The 22476-nt window shown below is 44.9% G+C and overlaps 1 protein-coding gene across 5 annotated transcripts in view; it reads left to right on the top strand.

Moving 5' to 3' along the window:
• SLC24A2 (solute carrier family 24 member 2) overlaps positions 1–22476 on the top strand; it is a 244042-nt gene that overhangs the window by 184803 nt on the left and 36763 nt on the right. For all 5 annotated transcript variants that reach the window (XM_058695241.1, XM_058695237.1, XM_058695240.1 and 2 more), the window contains 2 exons: positions 12902–13000; positions 16809–16927. In XM_058695241.1, the coding sequence (XP_058551224.1) occupies positions 12902–13000; positions 16809–16927 (218 nt within the window). The remainder of the gene's footprint in view (positions 1–12901; positions 13001–16808; positions 16928–22476) is intronic.

Genomic DNA, 22476 nt, shown 5'->3' on the forward strand with positions numbered 1-22476 from the left:
CTGACCTAATCAGTAGGGAAGAGGAGGTCAAGGTTGACCCTGTGGACTCCAAAGGTTAGAGTCTGGGAAGAAGGGGAGACCCAGCAAGGAAAACTAGGGTGGACGGAGAACCAGGAGAGAAGGGCATCCCAGAAGCCAAATGAACTGTTCCACAAGAAGGCAATGAAAAGGTGATACCATCAATGAATTGACCAGTAAAATCAAAGAATTGCTGTCATACAAAGAGAGTGATGAACACAAAGTGAGATGCTTCAAGTCAGGAGTTTGGAAGTGGTACCATTATTGCTAATGATGAAGTCTAGATCTGACCACAGGAGTGGGTGAATAAGGTGAGCTAGGGGAGAGGGTAGCTGGAAATGAGCAGGTTAGGGTGGTGAGGAGCCAAGTGTTGCGGGGCTTACCTATTACCGAAGCTGGTAACAGGAGCTATGTAAAAGAGTAGCGGGTTCTGGAATGACAGAAGGTTGATGAGGAAGTCAGTTGCCATAGAGGTGGTAGAGGTGGCTTATGCTTCAAAGGCACAAGAAATGGTTTGGAAGTAGTGAGAAAGGGGGGATAGAATGTGGGCCATTTGGAGAGACAAGCACCTGCCCCTTTCAAGGGCCACGAGAGAAAAAGGCCCTCAGGAAACAGAAAGGCAAAGAGAATATTCAAAGCAGAGGTTAAGGACGTAGAGACAGATTTACTGGTGGCAGAGGTGTGGGATTGAGCCAGGTCAGGCATTTTCAGAGCCACATGGAGATGAAGGTCTGGATGGTGTTGGATGACCCAGAGGCTCTGCTGAAAGGAAAAGGATACAGGATGGAATGGGAACAACCTAACAATGTGTTAGAAGTTCTTACTTGGTAGGGGCCCCCCAGGCAGTTTGCACTGATAAAGTAGGGTCCTTCTTTCCAGGATAGGGGAGCTCTGGGGAACCCCTTAAGTCCAGCTGGGGGTGAGGAAGGTTGAAGAAGGAGCCTTCCTCAATTCAGAGAGCGAGTGGGTTCAACCCAGCACAGGAAGACCTTTCCTACAGACATGGCCAAAGATGCAATGGCCTGCCTCAAAAGCCAGTGAGTCCCCCTCCTCTGGAGAAGCCAAGGTAGCCTCTGTCAGAAGAGTGTTCAGATAATGGACACCTTGATAGCCCTTTGAGTCCCATGTCCAAGATTCTTTCCTAGTTCCTTGTATTAAATGTGATGGCAGGCACTGGTTTAGAGTCTACTTTTGAGATTAAATCTTTTGAAAACTTCATCTTACATTTTGGGTAAGCTGCCACCAGGACTGTGGGTAGGTAGGTTCCTGGGCCACAGCTTCTGAAACAGAAGGCTTGTGTATTTATTGATCCAGTTCATAGACAAATTGTTTATTAATGTGGTTTTATATATAGCAGGTATTACAAAAGATAGTTCCTGTGAAATAGACCTTTAAAAGAATAACTACCTTCTCTTTTAGTTGCAAATACAAACTTTTAGCACAGTAAAAATTGTAACTGCAAGTTAATTTTAACTATTCCGTTTAATTATAAAAAAGCATTACATGCATACAGAAGTAAAAAGCAAACACGACATAAGGGAAAGCAATAAAAATGAGTCTCCCTTTTACCCCAGATTCCACTTATTCCTTAGAGTTAACCAACCACTGTCATCTATTTTCTAACATACACGCTTTTCTTCTATACACCGTTCTCTATACCTGGCTTTTATTTATTAGCATATAGTGGAGACATTTCCATATCAGCACTTTCCTTATCCTTTACTAGCTACATCGTATTCTACTGCTTGCCTCTTCCATGATAGGTCCTTCCCATCAGTCCCCTGTCAATGGCCATTTACAATATTTCCATTTCTGTTGATTTATCCAATTATTAGAACACCACATGAGCATCTTTCCCCATATAGCCAAGTCTACTGAATGGAAGACATATACATATAAAATAAATCCCTAGAAATAGAAATGCGAGATCAAAGCATATACACGTTTCAGATTCTGAAAGCTATTGCCAAATTGCCCTCCAAAGGAATTGCACTAGCTGATGTTCCCACCAACAGTGAATGAGAGCTCCTCAAACCAACTTAATGAAGTCCCTTGAAGAGTCCGTACAAAGCAGATCAGCCTTTGCATTGTAACTGCCTTCTAATTTACTGATTTCAGAAGCCAGATTTTTTTTTTTTTTTTACCAAAGTTGAGTTAAAGCCAGGGTTCAGTTATGATGGAAGTCTTTCCTCTAAATTAAATGACAAGGCTATTCTTCCTACACCGAATATCCAATTTCCACCACATCATGTGTCCCCCTTACACAAGACTGTTGTCATCCCTGCAGAATGTCTGAAAGGTACACTGCAAATTAACTTTCTGCCTTCCAATTACCAAAAGTGGGGAGCCCCCGTTGTGCACGGACACCATTTCCCATACCATGTTACGTTTCATTCATTCCAGGTTCATGGTTTAACTCATTCAGTCCAACTTGCCATCACCGTAGGATTTTTCTAGCCACAGATGCTCTCGGTAAGGCTGAGCCTTACCCCTCCCCAACATGTACTGCCTCACCATTTATTAACCACATTACTTTTTTAGAGATGTATTCTTACAAGTATCTCCTGGGGCTGGATCTTAGGAAGACAGCAGCCTAGTAGGTGCATAATCAGACTAACCAGCTAGTAACTGCTGTCAGATCTGTCAGAAAGACCAAACCAGCTGCGTGGGTGAATCCACGGTCTTCCTGAAAACCAGGACCAAGGAAGTCTAATTAGAATACATCCAGTTTTTCAGACTTCATTGCATCTTATTTTCATGATCTAAACTGTCAGCAGTAAAAGCAGAAAGATCGGACCTGGCAAGTAAAGGCAGATTTTGCCACATTGCACATGTAGAAGGTGTTAAGTTGCAGCAAAAGGCAAATTGTGGATGCTGCTTTTTGTCTATTTCTGACATCCCCAGAGCTGAAAATGCTAAGTTGCCTTCATTAGTCAAACTTGAATACTATTATTACAAGTTAATGATATAATTTCCCACCCCCATGAAGCTTTCTCTTACAAAAAAGAAAAAGTGGGAATCTGTAATACCAGGAGGCTGGCATGTTCAATTATGCATGGTAAGATTCTCTTTTGATTACATCTGAAATGAACTGAACCATGTCATTTTAGTCATGGACCACTAAGCCCTCAGTAGCATTTAGTTAAGAACACTCAGCATGTGTCGGCACTTCTGTCGCAAAACCATGCTTCAGATGAGATCTACAGGCACCGGTTTACGATGTAACATTGAGGATTCCAGAAACTAGGAAATAGGAGCTCAAATCAACTGACGATTCACAGACACATGAAATCCTGGTGACAGGAGATGACGTATGTACGTGAAACAGCGGCTGCTCCTGAATAAATGCCAGCCAAATCTAAGATCTTTCATTTCACATCAAGACAAATAATTGGGTGACATATAGGCTCATCAGAAGAAAGAACTGTTTTATGTTCTGTTTTTTATATAAAAGAGTAACCATTCGATACATATGCATTCAGCACCCACAATGTGTCAGGTGCTGTGAACAAATAACAACTTGGCCCAAATGAATACGTTAATGTCACAACCCACTTGCAGAGACACACCCAAGATATGGGCTTTGAAAACTGACTCTGGAGAGATCTTTTGCACCCATTCGGTGGTAGTGGGGCTGGATGTTGGCAAGTCTTGAGACCTGAGGCCTGCCCTATAAAGTGATTGTTTATTCATTTATCTCTCAGATACCCACAGCGGGCAAGGGACGGGAACACGAGAAAGACAGTCAAACCTTCCATCATCTGTCAGCCGCTACCTGGCTCAGAACTCCAAAGCTGAGATCAGAGAAACCCCTTTGAGAATTTCGTGTGTGGGAGCCATTTGTATCCGTGTATATGAGACAGAAATTTTCGGAAAATTAAGTTCCTAAAATAATAAAGCAGGTGACCTAAAATGATAAAGAACATTAGCTCTCAAGCGGTGTCAGCCTCAGCTAAGGTCAGTAAGCTGGCTCTTTTCCTGAGACACTGTATTCTGGCATTGATCCTCGCTGTGAGTTTTTTGGTTTGTGAAATCCCAATTTTGCCTGGGTTTAATTAGATTATATGCTTTTTAAAAAGCCTCAAAATAGATAAATATTGACTGTAAACACTATTAGACTTTAGAGGCTTAATCACAGCATTAACCAAGAAGAGTGCCTGGTGAGTTTTCAGCAGTGTTTCTGCAGGTTTCCGGTCCTTCCTTGTTTCTCTACCCCCAGAAGGAACATAAGCTATGAATAGATTTTTATACAGCAAGTGCTCTAACCAACACACACACACACACATACACACACACACACACACACACACACACCCTTTGTTGTTTGTGTTAATTTTGGTATATTCATAAATACTTATTGAGGACCAACCTAGGAAATAGGCATTGGGGAGCAGATGAAAAATGGTAGCCCTATCCAGCTGGTTGGAGAGAGGTCAGTAGAATACCTCTGAGGGTCTATGATAACTGGTATGATAGGATGGATATCAGTGCTGTGATAGAGAAACGTACCAGGGTGACTTGCCAGCCCAGGAAAGGAATTCAGGGAAAGTTTCCTGAAAGATGAGATGCTTTGAAGCAGAGTGTTAAAAAGGAGTGAGACATGCAAATAACAAGTGTGGAGCATTCCAAGCCACAAGAAGTGTAACTTAAAAACTGGGAGATCAGTCAAGAGACTGTAACCAACATCCACGCTGGAAATGTTGGATCTAAAGTGTTCAAAAGTAGACTCTGAAGGAGTTGGTAACTAATTGAATGTGGAGTACAAGGGTGACCTCTAAGATGGCTAGAAAACACTGTGAGTGAGGAAATCACCAATAGAAAGTGCAAGCAGATGGACACATTCCTAGGAGGAAGACAATGGGTGGGAGTGGCGGGCATGTTGAGTTTTACTGTGAAGGGGACTTGCAAGTGAAGTGTTCAGAAGTCCATTGGATAAGAGGATCAGAGCTAGAGATCTGAATTTGTGAATCACTGATATTCAGGTGGAGGTCCATTGGGTTTTTTGGCAGAATGTGGGGGTGGGGGACAGGGAGCGAGGAGGGAGCCTGAAGAATAGTGTGACACCTAAGTGTCACTCTCAGGAGTCCTGGAAAATCAGTTTGGACTGGGATGAAGAATATCAGATGCACTGAGAGACTCAGTCATGTGGAGGCAAAAGTAGCCAAGGGTGGATTCAGTGGAGCAATGCTGACAAAGGCCGGGTGCACGGTGAAGAGGTGAGCAAAGGAGCCCCAGGGACCCAGAGGTACCAGCGTAGGCTGACCTCTCCAGAGGCTTGGCTGTGAAGGGAAGGCAAGTGAGGGCAGTGCCAGCAGGAAACCTCAAGTCAAGAGAAAGGTTCCCAGTGGAGAGACTTAGCCATGATTATATGCTGAGGGGAAAAGGAAGGACTGAAGAGTCATAGCGAGTGAGTAGGCAAAGGCACTACAGAGTCAAGGAACTGGAATAAAGGACAAAAATCTCAATCTTGAAGATATCAACTTTTGAAAAGCATTGGAAATCTTCCAAAATATTTATGAAAGCATTCCATATTTCCACTGATAAGGTGACCCTGCTAGGGGAGTTGATAGGATCAGTTCACATGCGGACAGATCCATTCTTTACAGTTGATTCCAAAGGTCATTCTTCTGGAAAATCATTTTTTAAAGCCTTAATAAGGAAATCTGGCTGCTTCATTTCATTGTATGATGGCCAGCCGTTGAGATACAATTATGTATATATTCTCATTAATTACAGAAACTAGTCCTATGATTAGATCTATAAAAATAACTACAACCAAATTATGTTGATTACCTTATTATATGGTTCATTCACAGAATATTTACTAAAGACATTTTACAAAATACTTTATTACAATACTAGTTTAATTTCCATTATCAGTGTAGTCATAACAACCAGTTTTACATGATGCTTCACAAAAATTAGAAAAAATGATTTAGAGGTGTGCTTCAAAAATAAATTTAAGAATAAATAAACTCTATGTTCTTGGCATTTTTGCTTAAGATGAAAAATTTTGTAGTGTTTTCCTTTTAAGAATAAAAATCAGGGTGCCCCTGGCTGGCTCAGTCATTAGAGCATGTGACTCTTGATCTCAAGATCATGAGTTCAAGCCCCATTTTGGGCATAGAGCTTACTTTAAAAAAGAAAAGAAAGAAAAGAATAAAAATCAGGCCAGATCCTGTGAGGTGAATAATCTGCTCCATGAGGACAGTTTGTAGAATGGAAGAGGAGTTTATTCCTTCAAGCTGCTGAGTGGTATCTTGTATCTTGGAACTTTCCCTATTCTCTGAGTTTCCATACCCTTCTGAGAAGGCCCCCACCATCACGAATCTTAAGTCCTTGTTTTTTGTCTCTCTGTCTCCAGGCTGTGACTCTACAAGGGCACCAGCTAGATTTATCTTATTCACCAAACACTGCCTGGTACATAGCACGGGTCTGGTTCATATTTACAGAGTGGATGATTGTTTGTGATCCGTACTCACTTGAAAGCAAAGCTCACATTCCTAAGAGGGCTGATGTAGGGAGAACTTCACTGGAATTCAGTGAGTGCATACACTATGCCAAGCATCATTCTAAAATGCTTGTTGAGGGATAAAAGATGGTGAGAGAAGGTCCCTTCCCCAGAGCAACCTGCTATCTGATGGGAAAGCAGACATGTTGAGCAGCCAACTGAAAGAAATAAGCACTACGATGAGGTATAATCAAAGTGCCATGGGAATGATGGATTTCCACTTGGGAAGGGGGGTGTGAATATCATTAGATACCTTCAGGTTGGGCCTTCAGTGAGGCCTTAACAAATGAGAAGCATTTTAATGAACAAGGAGGAGCCAAAGCCCCCTTTTCAACCTTCTGTGCCTTCTTCTGTGCTCTCTGTACCTCCTCTGTGTCGCACAGGCCCCTCTCAGCACCTACTTTGCCAGCCCTGGTGATGTGGAGAAAGAGGATGACTGGCATGCCCCTGGACTGTGGACACCTAGTCCACCCCATTTTCTCCTATTTACCTTCAGAAAGTTCCTGGGATTCCACATGTAGACTCAGTCCCACTGGGGCCTTGGGTTTGCATAGACCTGGAAGGATTTACTTTGGGTCATTAGCCAACAAGAAACATATTAAGGAGTGGTTGCCTCATCTGCTTGCCTGGAAACCCAAACACAATGATTTATCAAGCCCTACAGGGCTCTGGGGATGCCATAGGGAACAAAACCAATGGAAAGCCCTCCCCTCATGGAGCTTGGCTGCTAATGGAAAGCAACAGATAATCAATAGTAATGATGATATAGTATATTAGATGGCGATAAATATTTTAGAGAAAACAAGCTGGGGATAGGAAGTGCTGGAGAGAGAGAGGCTGCAATTTTAAATAGGCTGCTCAGAGAAGCCTCTGAGAAGGTGAGATTTGAAGAAATACTTGAAGGAGTTGAGAGAGTGAACTCAATGGATCTCTGGGGGAAGAACATTCCAGGTAGAGGGACCAGCAAATGCCATGGCTCTGAGGTGGGACACCAAGGAGGCCAGCATGGCTGGAGCAGAGTGAGACTGGAGAGAGGGAAAGGATGAGGCAGGGCAGCCTAGGTGGCTAAACCTCCTTACAGGTCCTTGTAACGACCTTGACCTTCACCTTGACCTGGAGAGCCACTGCAGGATTTTGTCCAGAGGAGTGACATGATCTGATTGATCACGAAGGATACCAGGATGAGACCGGCCTGGGAGACTGGTTAGTAGACCAGCAAGGTCATTGCTGAGACCAGGAGGGGAGGAAGGAGAAGTGGCCAGATTCTGAAATATTTTGGAAGTAGAGATACCAGATTTGCTGATAGATCGCATGTGGGCTGCGAGAGAAAGAGAGAAGCTCAGGATAGCCCCAAGGTCAGTGTTTGCTTATTGCCACATCAGTTTCATGGCATCCCTCCTCAGAGTGACGATGGCCTCTCTGACTTGAGTCTGTGATTCCAGAGGGAAAAAAAGGCAACAAATAAACAGGAGGAACATTCAGCTGCACTTTTGCTTTTTAAGCTACCTGCCAAGTCGTAAACTTCAAAGACAGAGATAGGAAAGGCAGAACTGAAAACACAAAAATAGATTTCAAAACACTGTGTTCAAGTTTTGCCTTCTGTTTCATTTTTTTCTTTTCTTCTCCCAAACCAAGGTCTGTTCACTGAAGTGTGTGTGGCTGCTCCCATTTACATCTATATATCTCTTTTGTCCCATCTCTTCTGCGTTGCTGATGCTCAGAATGTTCCGTAGGAGCCAGGACCTAATTGATCACCAACCCCGAGGGTTCTTTTGTAACACCGCCTATTACAGGCTTGGTGAGAAAGAGGTGAAGGAATTTCCTGGGACTGTTTTGATTAACAGCTGAACAGAAATGAAATCCATTGCTGTGCAGCTTGGGGTTTCTCTTTCACGTCTGGGTGATAGGGTCAAGGATTTTGATTCCTGATTGGTTTTCCAAACTTGTTCTTATTCACATTATGGCCTTACACTCTGATCTTTTCTTCTGCTCTTCCCTGCCACCCCCTCAACACACACTCCCCTGCGGATATTCAGCTGGTATTCTTTTGCAAACTTCAGGACAGGCTAAACTATATTAAAACTGTGTACTAGGTTTTGACGTAGGTGCCTCACGATTTGAACAGAGTTTGCTATTTCTGAGATTTTAAGTATACAAATATCTGTCGCTGTGTAAAAATACAACACTTCGAGGCTTTGCACTACAACAGAGTGTATTTTTTAAGGTTGCCTTAAAACATGTAAAAAATCACTCCTGCCCTCACTTTGAAAAGTACCCCAAAATGTCTTCATTCTTCATCCCCAGGCACAGGGCTGCAGTTGTTTCTGACATCTGTCCTTCTGTGTCAACCCTAACGCCAGCGTGGAGTCCATGCCTCAAATAGTTTATGGAAGTGGCCCCTTACTGCCAAGGTCTCCTGCACCAGAGGCTGCTAAACATGAACTCTGTTGTGAATATCTCTTTTTCTTCTCAGTACTTCATCAGAAGGATGTCCTATCATTCCTCTCCATAATAATAACCATTTTGGAGTGACAATTCCTTTACTGTATATCAGAGCCCATCTAAACACCTGATGCATATTAACGCATTGAGCCTTCCAACAGCTGTATGAGAAGGGTGTTCTTATTATCCCTGTTTTAAAATTCTGAGCCTGAGACACAGGAGGTAATACCCTTGTGCACCGGAAAGGTCTTGGAGCACACAGATCCATTGTGCAGCCGTAATTCCTTGCCTGCACTCTGTCCCCACAGGTGATGGGAGAAGACTGATCATCATCTTTCCATTTTGAGATTGCAAGGATATCAGTGTTTAAGACACACAATGTCAGCTCTGTCACCTTGACCTTCTCCATCTCAGGAAGATGTAAAGTGATCCTTTTCCTAATCGGTTTGGAACTGACTCGGGAGGCCTCACTGAAACCCGAACACCAATCCAAGTAGGCTTAGATGTCAGGGAGGGTGTAGCTAATTCTCCAGACTCACATGTCTGGACTGATAGAGAAGATGCCAGCACTTCTCCTAAGGCAGCTCAGGGCCCTGTCACCTTGACCCTGTGGTTTTCGTTACTTTTTCTTTTTCCTCTTATTTACAGATTTCTTCTGATGCCACGCGTCGTGATAAGCCCCTTGCACACATTTTCTCACTTAAGCTTTGCATCGGACTCATGAGCCAGTGCCGTAGGAATCCCTGTTTAACTCACCCAGCAGAGCCAGTGAAAGAGGCAGGGCTTAAACCCAGATCCACCTTTGAACCCAGTCATGTCCAAAATTGAACCACAATACTGTGCTGTCCCACACACACACAGACACACACACACACACACACCCTACTGGGTGTTCTGCCCAGCTTGTGGCTTCAGGCTAAACAGGTCCAGAACGCGCCATGCCTTCCTACCCTGAGGCCCAGAGGGTCTTTGAGAATCACTGCTTCTGCGCTGGCTTCTGCCCCAGAGACCTCATGCTTTCTCTTGTCTGGCTAGCCATCCTCACATCTGTTCTCAGGGGGTGCCCTGTGGCAATCCCTGGCATGTCCATTGGGCTAAAATGGGCATGCCTGGCTTTGTCAGGCTCTGCCCCACCACCCTCCAGGAGCACACCTGTGTGTTGAATTCCGAAGGTGGCATTTCACTGCTGCTTTTCTCGAAAGGACTCTTGGAGGGAAAATCCTTTTAGGCCACTGAGCAGCCATTGTCAGCACTGGGAATGCAGAATGGTAATCAGGTCATGCTAACTGGGACGAAGGTTGAATTTCAAAAGTTGCAGAGGTGAGTGGGAAGGAGAGATCCCAGCCAGCCTCTGCAGCTTTGTCCTGTTGCCCCTAGGGCTAAGCCCCAAGAGAACAAATAGAGCTAATCCCTCCCACCTTTCAGAAGCTTAGAAAGTCCCAAGTGCTGCTGCAGTGGGAAAAGTAGAAACACACTCTCTAGAAAGCCCTCTCTGACCTGTAAAAACGTTCAGGACCCTATGAAATCCCAAGTCTAGAGTCATTTCCTACCCTATGCTCCTAGCCTCCCTTTAGAGGATTTGGGAAACCCAGCCCATGAGTGGCTGTGGCCAACACTGTGGCCGAACCCTTCCATGCTTTTGGGTCCCTTTTACTATCATTTCTCCCTGGTATACATCTAAGCTCTGAAAAATACTCCTGTAACCACAAACAAGATGTGATTAGCTGTTTTCTATCAAATAGTTTCTCTGCCATGATTCATGACTTTGGGGCATTCCTGGGGTCGGGTTATTTCAGATTATGTCCCCACAGGTTTATTTGTCTCTTCTTCTGAATGTTTCCTGCTTTCTTACTATTTTTTTAAGTAATTTTTAAACAGCAGTATTTGATCCTTTTCATCTCACAGAGATCCAGGAGGTTCTAAGTTCAAAGAATGACCCTGAAACCACTGAACGGTTTGATTAGTAAGAGCATTCTCTCCTATAATGTTTCAGAACTTGCCTTTTCCATCTCCTGAACTTTTTAGCAAATGATGTGAGGACATCTTGGAATTGTCTTCCACGAGAAGTACCACTCTTCAGGCTTAAGGCTGCAGAGTATGGACAGCCACGCTTCATTATTTGTCTCATCTCCAGATGAGACGAGGTTTGGCAGCCAGGACAGTGGCTTGCATCAACGCTGCCTCGGCAACGTCCAGGCAATCACAGCCCCCTGCCTACCTCCTCCCTCCTTCCTCTTCTCATTTTCATTCCTTTCTTAGTCCCTTTTGCCTCCTCCTTCCTCTCGTCCCCAGGCTTTCTTTTCTTCCCCCTTTTCTTCTCAGAATTTCTCTCAGAAACTAAATAGAAACAGCCAAATTCAAAACACCTTTCAGCATGGTGAACCTAACGCTCACCTTCAACATCCCTCAAGGATGGACGTCATGCCTATCACCTCCTCCTTTTTTCTCATTCTTTCTGAAGCCCAAGCCACATCCTAACCTACTTTGTTCTGTGTAATGGTTCCTTTCCTATTTCCTTTGAGAGGGTGCGCTCTGGTGCACATTCATTGCCTACACTGAGGCACTCTTATCCTAGAGACTGCCTTTGCAGTAGCAAGGTGTCTAGGCCTATGACTGATGGAACTTGGAAGCAGAAAGGGCTCCATCCTGTGTCACCTTCCCCATTGGCATCAGCTGATCCCACTCTAGTTTACAGCTTCTGTCACCACCACCCCCCCCCCCAGTGACGCAAGTCACTACTTTGGCGACACCCCATGATTTCCATCCTTGAGGAAGGGAGGCTAAGTGGATGCCAACCTGCCATGGCTCATCCTAGGAAAAGAGACTCTCGAAGAGAAACATTTGGGTTTTGCTTGGGTTTGGTTCACTTTTTGGTCTGACTAGAGAAGTAAAATGAGATCTTCTGCAATACACTGCTAGAGAATCCAGCCAACGCAAATGCCTACAGAGAAAATTGTAGAGGTTGTGGTGTATTGAAGGACTCGTCATATCTGAATCTAGGCAATAACCAGTCAGTTTAAAATGAGGCTCCTTTGTGCTTTGAATGTTCTCGGTGGGGGGGGGGGGGGGGGGGGGCGGGAATCAAGGACTAAAAGAGAATGTACTATGTTTCACTAATTTCTACATTTTTGCATGCTTTTTGTTTCCTGTGCTTGTTGCATGCATTTAACCATTAACTATGTCAATAATGGAGAAGAAATTAAGTGTTATTCTTGTGGTATAGTCTGTTTTAAATGACTGTTTTGAGAATTTTGAGTGTTTTTTCCAGCACCTTTCCCTAAGCATCCCATCACTGACAGACATTACTTGCTCTGCTCAGTTGATCATTCTTTGCCCTGAATCCCCAGATGGAATCTGTTGCCTCCTTGATGCTTTAATCGCAGCTGACTCAGCTCATTCAGAAAGCTGGGATGCATGCTCCCAACTCATTTAGACTCTTCAATGTTAATTAAGATAGATGGTTGAACAACTCAAAGGACCCTTGGGCTTGGATTTCCATTGTCACAAGCCAATTCTGAGATGAACATTTAATTCCAGAGTAATGGTTGTGTCTCCAGAGCATCTCTGTGTCTTTGGAGTTGTTTTGGATCTCAGCAGGAGGGGGAGTTTTAGTGATGATTGGTGCCTTCATTTATTTTGTAAGCAATTGGAAGGGAGGGAAAGAGGTCCGAGTCAAACCTCCCGACTATGGTCTGGGAGCTTGAGATTCTCACACAGATTTGGGCTAAAGAATCCACAAAGGTAAGAAAGTACCCTTCCTGTAGGGCATAGGGCATTTGGGTTGAGCAGAAAGTTGTGGTCGCTGCTATCGTGCAGCATAACTGAGGAAGCCACATGCGTGTTACACCAATGCTTCGCCATTTTCCACAAGCCCCTCTCTTTGTCTTCCTCCTCACTGTGTCTCCTTTCCACTGCTTTCTCTTGCTTCAGGGAGGTTCAGAGAAAAGGCTTCTATTCTCCACAAGATCGCCAAGAAGAAATGCCAGGTGGATGAGAACGAGAGGCAGAACGGGGCTGCCAATCACGTGGGTGAGTGCAGAGAAACTTCATCCCATGCCTTTTCTGGAGTGCATGGAGGGGAACAGAGATGGAGGACCCAGCATGGGCACCCTTGACTTAGTGCAGATGTGCAGCCCTGCAGCTCAGCCCATTCCTGGGTGTCAGGAAGAGCCCATTTCCCATGCGGGGTACAGGACATGAATGGATGCACTGTGTCACCTGCACTAGGGGACTCCAAAAAGAGTAAATGATTCTATGAGGAACCAAAGTAAAATCAGCTTCTATCCAGGCATTTCCCTTGAAGAGTAGAAAATCACTGGGGCACCTGGGTGGCTCAGTCGGTTGAGCATCCGACTTCGGCTCAGGTCATGATCTCACAGTCCGTGGGTTCGAGCCCCGCGTCGGGCTCTGTGCTGACCGCTCAGAGCCTGGAGCCTGTTTCAGATTCTGTGTCTCCCTCTCTCTGCCCCTCCCCCACTTGCACTCTGTCTCTCTCTGTCTCAAAAATAAACATTTTAAAAAAAAGAAAAAAAAAAAAAGAAAATCACTTCATTTCAGGAATTCCACATAAAGAGGATACACACGCACACACAAACACACACACATACACACAGACACACACACACATACACACACACCTGTCATTTAATGTTTAACAAAAGGTGAAATTCTCCTTTCTGAAATTCTTGCCTGGTAACCAGATACTTACACTGTATACTTATGATCTTGCCTACCCCACACCCACTAAGTTACCAGATGGTTCACTTGGTCACCCCTAAACTGAGTGACAGGGTCCCTATGAGACAGCCCCACCTCTTCTTTCTTAAGAATTCGGCAATACTAGCCCAGGTCTTTTTTGGCTGACTTTTTTCTGAGCACCTGTGTGACCAGATCGTGACACTCAGACATCTTATTTTAACTTGGAACATGATGTTCCTCCTCTCCTGTCTGCAGCTATAATATAACTCACTAATTCCAAATTCAAACTAAATTTAACCTAATCTGTATCTATGCTACAAACGATGCTATTGCCCAAGAAACTGCAGTTATCTGCAGACAAAATTCAGCAGTGTTGCACTCAAAATATATAACATTCCTTAGAAAAGTTTCTGCTTCCCCTGTTATCCTGACTTCTAGCTCCGGGAAAATCTTTGGCCAAGAAACAGTTAAGATTCCGTTGGGTATGAAAAGATAAACTTGGGGATGCCTGGGTGGCTCAGTCAGTTAAGTGTCTGACTTCGGCTCAGGTCACGATCTCACGGTCCGTGGGTTTAAACCCTGTATCAGGCTCCGTGCTGACAGCTCAGACCCTGGAGCCTGCTTCAGATTCTGTGTCTCCCTCTCTCTCTGTCCCTCCCCTGTTCATGCTCGCTCTCTCTCTCTCTCTCTCTCTCTCTCAAAAATAAATTTAAAAACATTAAAAAGAAAAGATAAACTTGAAGGGAATAAGCTGAGTTGTTAAATGTCATGTGCAGGAGGTTTTCTCCTTACCTGTTCATGTCTGTTCTCAGACATCTTACTTCCTCTTTGGGACCTGATAATCCCATGTTAGCCGCGGTCAGGTTTGGCCATTGCAGGCTGGTCTTAAAGTTGTCTCACTTCAACCAATAGATACCTCAAAGCCCAGTTTCAGTATTTCCTGAGGTTTTAGTATTTGGTATTTTTAATAACTGGACCAAGCATATTGGGATTAACCGGCAGGGTCACACACAGCAGAACATCACGTACACAACACTGTCACTATTAAAAACATGGAAAGTTGAAATAAATTTGAGTGTCTGTGGCTTTCCATGTTTAAATATATTTGTGCCTCTGGGGGCATCTGGGTGGCTCAGGTGGTTAAGCGTGTGACTCTTGGTTCTGGCTCAGGTCACGATCTCCTGGTTCGTGAGTTCAAGCCCCACATTGGGCTCCATGCTGACAGTGCCGAGCCTGCTTGGAATTCTCTCTTTCCCTGTCCCTCTCCCCCCGTCCCCTGCTCGCTCTCTCTGTCTCTCCCCACAAGTAAATAAATGAACTTAATTAAAAACGATTTATGCCTCTGTGTTCTGCAACTGAGTATGTGAATAAACAAACACTTCCCCGTGATTTCCGAAATTTGGCCACTTCAAAGTCAATAGTTTTTATGTGATGACGAAAATATCTTCCAGCGGAAGTTACTACAGGGAAAAAAAAAACATTCTGACACTCTGTGAGCAGTCTGGTGCTGCTCGGATCTGATGCTGATGAGCATTACGATATTCCTGGCGACCCTGGCATTGAATCACACAGCCTCATTGTCTCCTGAAATCCGAGAATTACCCAGCGCAGCCAGGGGGCCTAAACACCTTTATACTTCCCTCCCGCTGAAGTCATTGGCAGACCTTGGTAGCGCCTGATGACAGATCACCTGAGGTGCTCCTCTGAGCCCGGAAAAAATAAATCTTGTAGCGCAAGGCAGTTACTGTGATAACGATCAGATGGTTTACCCGCCTCTGTTCCAGCACTGTGCTAAGTGCTTTTTATGCATTTTTTAATTCAATTTTTATAGGCATATCCTTTCATTGCATTGTTGTCAGTAGTCGCGGTGTTAGTACATCACTCCGGTTTCACAGACAAGGAAGCTAAATCACAGAGAAGTTAAATTACTCGCTAAGGGTCCCATAGCATGAGCAGCAGAGCCAGAGTACGAACCTGGGCCGGCCTGTGATGTCCAGCGTCCCAGAGTCCAGTGACCCCGAAGTCACTTCTCAACTCCCAGAGGAAAACTGGAATCTGTGCTTTGTGACCTGTGGCTTCATGCTAGCGAGACGTTACCTCTCGCTTAGGAATGACCGACTTTGGCCTCTGTGTCTTGTTCAGCTTCCTCTTGCCTTGCTTGCGATAGGATGCCCAGGTGGGGAACGTGCTGAGTCGAATTCTGCTGGCTTTTTGAGAAGGCCAGGCTCTTGACCCTACCCCCACCACCTAGACTTCAGCAGAGCTGTGCGCTCCCAGAGCCTAGAGAATTAGAGCCAGAAGCAGTGGGCCTTAAGGTCAACCGGTGGAACCCCCTCGGGTTTTTTTTTTATTTAAAAAAATTTTTTTAATTTTTTTTAATGTTTATTTATTTTTGAGAGAGAGAGTCAGAGCATGAGCAGGAGAGGGGCAGACAAAGAGGGAGACACAGAATCAGAAGCAGGCTCCAGGCTCTGAGCCGTCAGCATAGACCCCGATGCAGGGCTTGAACCCACAAACCATGAGATCGTGACCTGAGCCGAAGTCGGACGCTTAACCAGCTGAGCCACCCAGGCGCCCCTGAACTCCCTCGTTTTACAGATAAGGTTCCTGAAACCTGGTGGAAGGGGGAGACTTGCCTAAAATGGCAGCCCGATAGTGGTGGAACAGAGCCTAGAACCCAAGTCTCCTGGGGCCCTAGCTAATAAATACCCCTTCTAGAATGTAATACAAAAGAAAAGAGCCTGTTGTTAAAAATATATAGGAGGGGTGTGGTCTTGGGTATAAATAGTAGTATGTAGACTGAGCATGGTTTTGGTGAAAAAAATGTCTGTGTTCATGTTCTTGAATGGCTACTTGGTGAATTTGCCTCGTCTAGAGAATGCACACCATGGGAACTGAAAGGGCACTCAAGATGTCAGGCCAGAGTAAGAGAGCCAGAGAGCTATTAAAGAGAGGAAGAACACTGATTTGCTAAAAGATGTTGGGGAGAATGGGAAAAATCCTCTGTCATTTGGCACAACCCTAACCCCAGGCCTCACCACCCCTCTGGCCCGACATTTTAGGATGTCCTTTCCCATGTGGCTCTTACCCCCCATTGACTCCATTTGCTTTCTTTGTGTGTGTCTGAATTATATCACAGAAAAAATCGAGCTCCCAAACAGCACCAGCACAGAGGTTGAAATGACACCAACCAGTGATGCTTCAGAACCTGTGCAAAATGGAAATCTCTCCCACACCATGGAAGCCGCAGAAGCCCAGGTATGGCTTTTTTCCATTGGTCTTCTGGGCCACTGCTCCTGCTGCTGCCTTAATGTAGACGCACAGGCCCCACGCTCTCCTTGGAGGCCCAAGCTCCTGACAGGGCGGATATCGGACAGAATCATTTCTCTTTGTGTGTATTTCTCAGTACCAGCAAAGGGCCCCACCTGTGTCAAGCTCTTGGTTTATTGAATGAACACATATGTTATCTAAGCCACTGTTTCTCAGAGTGAGAGTGGCGGCCTCATACATTTAATCTCCTGGAGGTAAAAATGCAGATGAAACAGAAATTGGGGAAACGGCACCCAGGTATCAGCATTTTTAACTCACTTCCCAGGTGATTCTTAATAAATGATAAGGTCTGATGGCTGTTGCAGTCTAATCCTTTCTCTGTGTCTTTAAGATCAAGGTTCAGTAACAGGGAAACTACAGCCATCATGCCTCGGTTAACCCTCTTTGACCTTCCCTGTCTCTGCAATGGAAATTAACCAATACTCTGGCCCATTCCACCACAGATTTGGTACTAGGCACTTTACATATGATACGGCCTTTCAGCGTCACAGCTGAAGGTATAGGCCTTCACGGTCTTCATTTTACACTTGAGGAAGCTAAGGCTTGACAAGATGAACTGGTTAATCAGTGTTACCTAGCTAATAGGTGGGTAGTTGAGCTGAGATTCAATCTCAGGACCGTCTAAATACAGCATCTGCACAAATTCCCCGCGGCACTGCTTCTGGACCCCAGTGATTCACAAAAGTAAACAGAACCACCCAGAAGTAAATGATGCTTGCCAGATTTCTGGCTCTCATCCTCATCAAGTGAATCAGAATTTCTAAGGCAGAGAGCCCCAACTCCCATTTTAATCAGGCACCCTAGATCAGCGGTTCACAAACTCAGATGTGTTTACAAAGCTCCTGGGGGATCATATTAAAATGCAGCTTGTGATTTGTCAGGTCTGGAGTGGTCCCGGAGTCTGCAATTCTAACGAGTCCCCTGGTGATTCTGCTGCTGCTGGTGTAAGGGCCACACTTTGAATAGCACTGCTCTAAAGTTTGTGACCTACTTCTCTAGATAGAATTTTCGCAATGAGCTGAAAAGTTACCCAGTGCCCACAAATAGAAGCCAGACTACAACAAATCTATTTCAGCATTCTCTCCTCCTTTATACCAGGATACACTCTGTAATGGAGCCTGTTCGGGGGGGGGGGGGGGGGGGGGGGGGGCTAATTTTGCCTGTTGCCCTTATTCCCTGAAAGAATATGCAAGAAAAGCCTCTTCACTTAATGGAAAGGGTAAAGATGTTTCATATACCTATTGGTCATTTGTATGTGTTCTTTGGAAAAATACCTAATTCAGGTCCTTTGCCCATTTTTTAATCAGGTTTTTTTTTTTTTGCTATTGAGTTGTAGGGGTTCTAATATCCAAAATATATCATTAGCCCCTTATCAGATATAGGGCTTGCAAATATTTTCTCTCATTCCATACATTGCCTTTCATTCTGTCGATGACTTCCTTTGTTGCGCTTTTCACAAGATATTCATATATCAAATGACCACGTCATACACCTTAAATAGATACCATTTTTTTCTGTCGGTTACACTTCAGTAAAGCTGGAAAAGAAGTAACTAAAGAAATGATAAAGAAATGGAGCTCCTTCTGCCCTGTCTCATCTGCCTTCTAGGCTCTCGCCCTTCTGTCCACAGCCCTGTGGTCCCTCCGCATTAGCTCAAGGGTAAGCTAGCGGAGCAGCTTTCATCCACATGGATAAGCAGCGTGTGGCAGTGGGAGGCAGGCCCCAAGGACATCTGGCTGCCCTTGGGGATGGCACGGTCACAGGTGTGCCGAGGGCAGCATAGCCATCGTGCCTCTCCATCTGGCTGGCAGAGGGACATCTGTGACCCCCACGAGGAAGCACCTTGCTATAGGGGAGAGAGAGAGAGCCCCACCTGACCCCTCTCTGAGCAGAGCTGTGCCCCCAGGTGTCACGCAGGGAAACAGGACAGATTTGTGTACCACCTCAAGGGCAAGCAGACCTCCAAAGGGCCACCCCACCAGCTGGCTGCAGGTTGCGGATTTACCAGGAGCGTGTTACCTCATCCACAAGTTACAGATAATAATGGTGCCAGCCTCGTTTGAGTTATTAGGAGAGTTACATAAGATAATGTATGTAAAGCGCTTAGTACAGAGCTAAATGCTGCTATTTACGTTGTTATGTGCCCGTACTTACCACATAAATCCCATCCAAGGTGTTCCTTCCCTGAAGGAACTCATTTAGGTAAAATGAAAATGCAATACATATAAATAGATATAGATGGATATAGATGAACACACACATACACATAAACGTATGTAGACAGACACACACACACACACACACACACATATATAATGTTTGGGGGCATTTAGGATATAATAAATAAATGAACATTTGTGGTAAGTAATTATAGCCCAGGGTGATCACGGAGCTCTGTACTGAGGGCTCTGGGAACCTGCCGGAGGAAGAAGGTGACACTAACAAGGGAAAGTGTAAAAGCTTCATGGAGGAGGTAACATTTGACTGTATTGATGGGTGCATAGAAGTTTGTTGCTCAGAGAAGGAGATGATAACAAGTGCAAAGGTGTAAAATCTGAAGAGGGAAGCTCATGTTTAGTGATTGGTGAGAAAGCCAGTGGACCCGGGAACTGAAGTACAAGGTGAGGAGTGAGGAGAGGTCCACTAGGAGAGGTAAATTGGGCAGAAACTCTTCAGCTGTTCAATCAGATAATTTTCAGGTATCACCTCATATGTATCAGGCACTGTGCTGGGTTCCGGGGATGCCCACACCAGAGAATTTACAAATACAAACCAAGATATACTTATAGATGACCATAAGGGCCATGAAAAAAATAAAACATGGTGACGTGACAGAGGACTAGTAGAGGTTCCCTGTAGGTTGGGAGACAAGGGAGGACCTCACTAAGGAAGTGGCATTTGAACTGAGGCTGAACTCCAAGGAGGCAGCCAAGGAATCAGCACCCATAGGTGCTGGTGTGGCTGGTGAGTGGGAAGCAGAGGGAGCAAAAGAGGATGGTGGTGATGAGGTTGGACAGGAAAGCCAGGCAGAGCTGGCTCACCTTGTAGACCACGGTAAGGAAGTCGACTTCCTTCTAGGGCAGCAACACACCATTGGAGGTTCCCAGATGCGATCTGCACTTCTAAGAAATCCCTAGGGCTGCACTGCTGTGAGAAGAGTAGATTTGGGGCAAGAGGGTCATATGTCAATAGTGGAGTAAAGGGGTCGCTGCAGGAGTTGAGGCTCAGAGCTGATGGCGGCACGGACCAGTGCAGTAGACATGAAGGTGTGGAGAAATACATGGATTGTGAAGGGTATCGTAGGCACCGCCAAGCACTCTAGACTTTACCCTGTCGGGAGTGGGGAGCAACAGAGGGTTTAAAGGAAGCACTGACGGTGTCAGATTTGTATGATAGGACAGTGCTCTCAGGGTGGTCGGGAAGTGGCCAGAGTGAGATTGAATATAGGGCAGCAAGGTAAGCGTCTATTGGTTCAAGGATCAGCAGACTACGGTCCGTGGCCGAATCCGGCCTGCAGCCTTTTTTAATTCAACCCATGACATAAGAATGCTTTTGCATTTTTAAAGGTTTTTTTGAAAAAGCACTAGCAGCATATGTGACAGAGACCATATGGACCACAGAGCCTAAAATATTTACTATCTGGCCCTTTTTAGGAAAAGTTTGCGCCCCCCCCCAGACCATCTGCAGTCTTTCAAAAAGAAAGAAAGAAAGAAAGAAAGAAAGAAAGAAAGAAAGAAAGAAAGAAAGAAAGAAAGAAAGAAAGAAAGAAAGAAAGAGAATGAGGAAGCTCTTCATGTATTGATACGGAATGATCTTCAATATATCTTCAATGAAAAAGGCATAATGCCAAATCGTATCCAGTAGAGTATATTTGTATGAGGGGAGAACAAAAGGACGGAAGTAACATAAGTTTTTTCTCGGGACACTGTTGAAAAAACTGGTCATGCTGACTACCTCTTAACCAGGGCCTGGGAGCGGGGCGGGGTGGGGGGGGGGCGGTGGGAGGGCGGATGAGGAGCCAGGGTGGCAGAGTCTTTTCAGTATGCAGCTTTCTGAAGTTTTTAAATTTTGAATCAGTTAACTGTATTCCCTATTCCAAAAAAAAGCAACAATAATAAAAATAATAATGGGTTAAATTAAAACAGAATCAGTTTGGGGCGCCTGGGTGGCTCAGTCGGTTGAACGGCCGACTTCAGCTCAGGTCATGATCTCGCGGTCCGTGAGTTCAAGCCCCGCGTCGGGCTCTGTGCTGACAGCTCAGAGCCTGGAGCCTGTTTCAGATTCTGTGTCTCCCTCTCTCTGACCCTCCCCCGTTCATGCTCTGTCTCTCTCTGTCTCAAAAATAAATAAATGTTAAAAAAAAAATTTTTTTAATAAAATAAAAAATAAAACAGAATCAGTTTAATGGTTTGAGATGAGAGACCATGGAGACATCACATGAATTCAAATCCCTGATCTGCCTCTTACGTGCTCTGTGACATTAGCCAAGTTACTTAACCTCTCTGTTCTCCATTTTCCTTCTCTGTGAAAGAAGGATCATAATCCTATTTCATAGCATTGTTGTGAGAATAGAATGCTCTTAGAACAGTTCTTGGCCCATAGAAAACACTGCCTGGGTGTTTGCCATTGTTAGCAGTACTCCGTATAACTCAAAATCTGGTATTACGTAGCCCAGGTGACAAGGCCTTAGACCAGGTGTTGGCTGTGGCGTGGATGGCAGGGGCTGGATTTGAGAGCCGTGTCTGTCGTGGAATTGAGAAGAACTGGTCACAGAGAGTGAACAAGAGAGGAAGGTGTAGATGATCCTGAGACTGCCAGCCTGGGAACTCTGGGTAAATGGGGTAAATTAAGGTCACGACTCCAGAAGCAGAATTAACGTGGGAAAACGGCTCAGGTCCCCCCAAAGCACAGCTTCACAGAAGCGAGTCGGTGCCTTTATTATGTCAGTTTCCTCTCTCCCAGTTGTATTTTTACCAAGCTACGTGAAGAATGAGGTGTGCATCCTGACTTTATTAATGGAAATTATGAGCCCCATGCATCATGTGCTCATTGCTGGTATTCTCCGGAGAGGTTAGCCTGTCTTGTGTAATTAACCTGCTGTTTAAAAATCCCTATTTACAAGTGAACTAATTTTACATTGACACCTCACTTCTGAGCGCTGTCTTCAGTGCAGACGTTACACTGGCAATGAAGAACATTTTAAAACCGTCTCTTTCACAGAGGAAGCCCCTCTGCGGGAGGTGTTTTGCTTCGTTCGTACGTTCTCTGGAACCCAGAAGTCATTTGACTTTTAAACGGCTTTTAGCGCTAATTATCTTCTCCCAGTGACTGCTGACACAGAACTGGTTTGAGCTGCCACGGGGAATTGACCAAGCTTCCAAATTTTCGGTGTTGGGAACGTATCCAGGCTTGAAAGACGATTCAAAGAGACAGTCTGTCCCGCCCAGAACCCGGCATTTTCTGACATTTTAATTTTG

This window comes from Neofelis nebulosa, chromosome 12 (assembly GCF_028018385.1).
Source record: "Neofelis nebulosa isolate mNeoNeb1 chromosome 12, mNeoNeb1.pri, whole genome shotgun sequence".
NCBI lineage: Eukaryota > Metazoa > Chordata > Mammalia > Carnivora > Felidae > Neofelis > Neofelis nebulosa.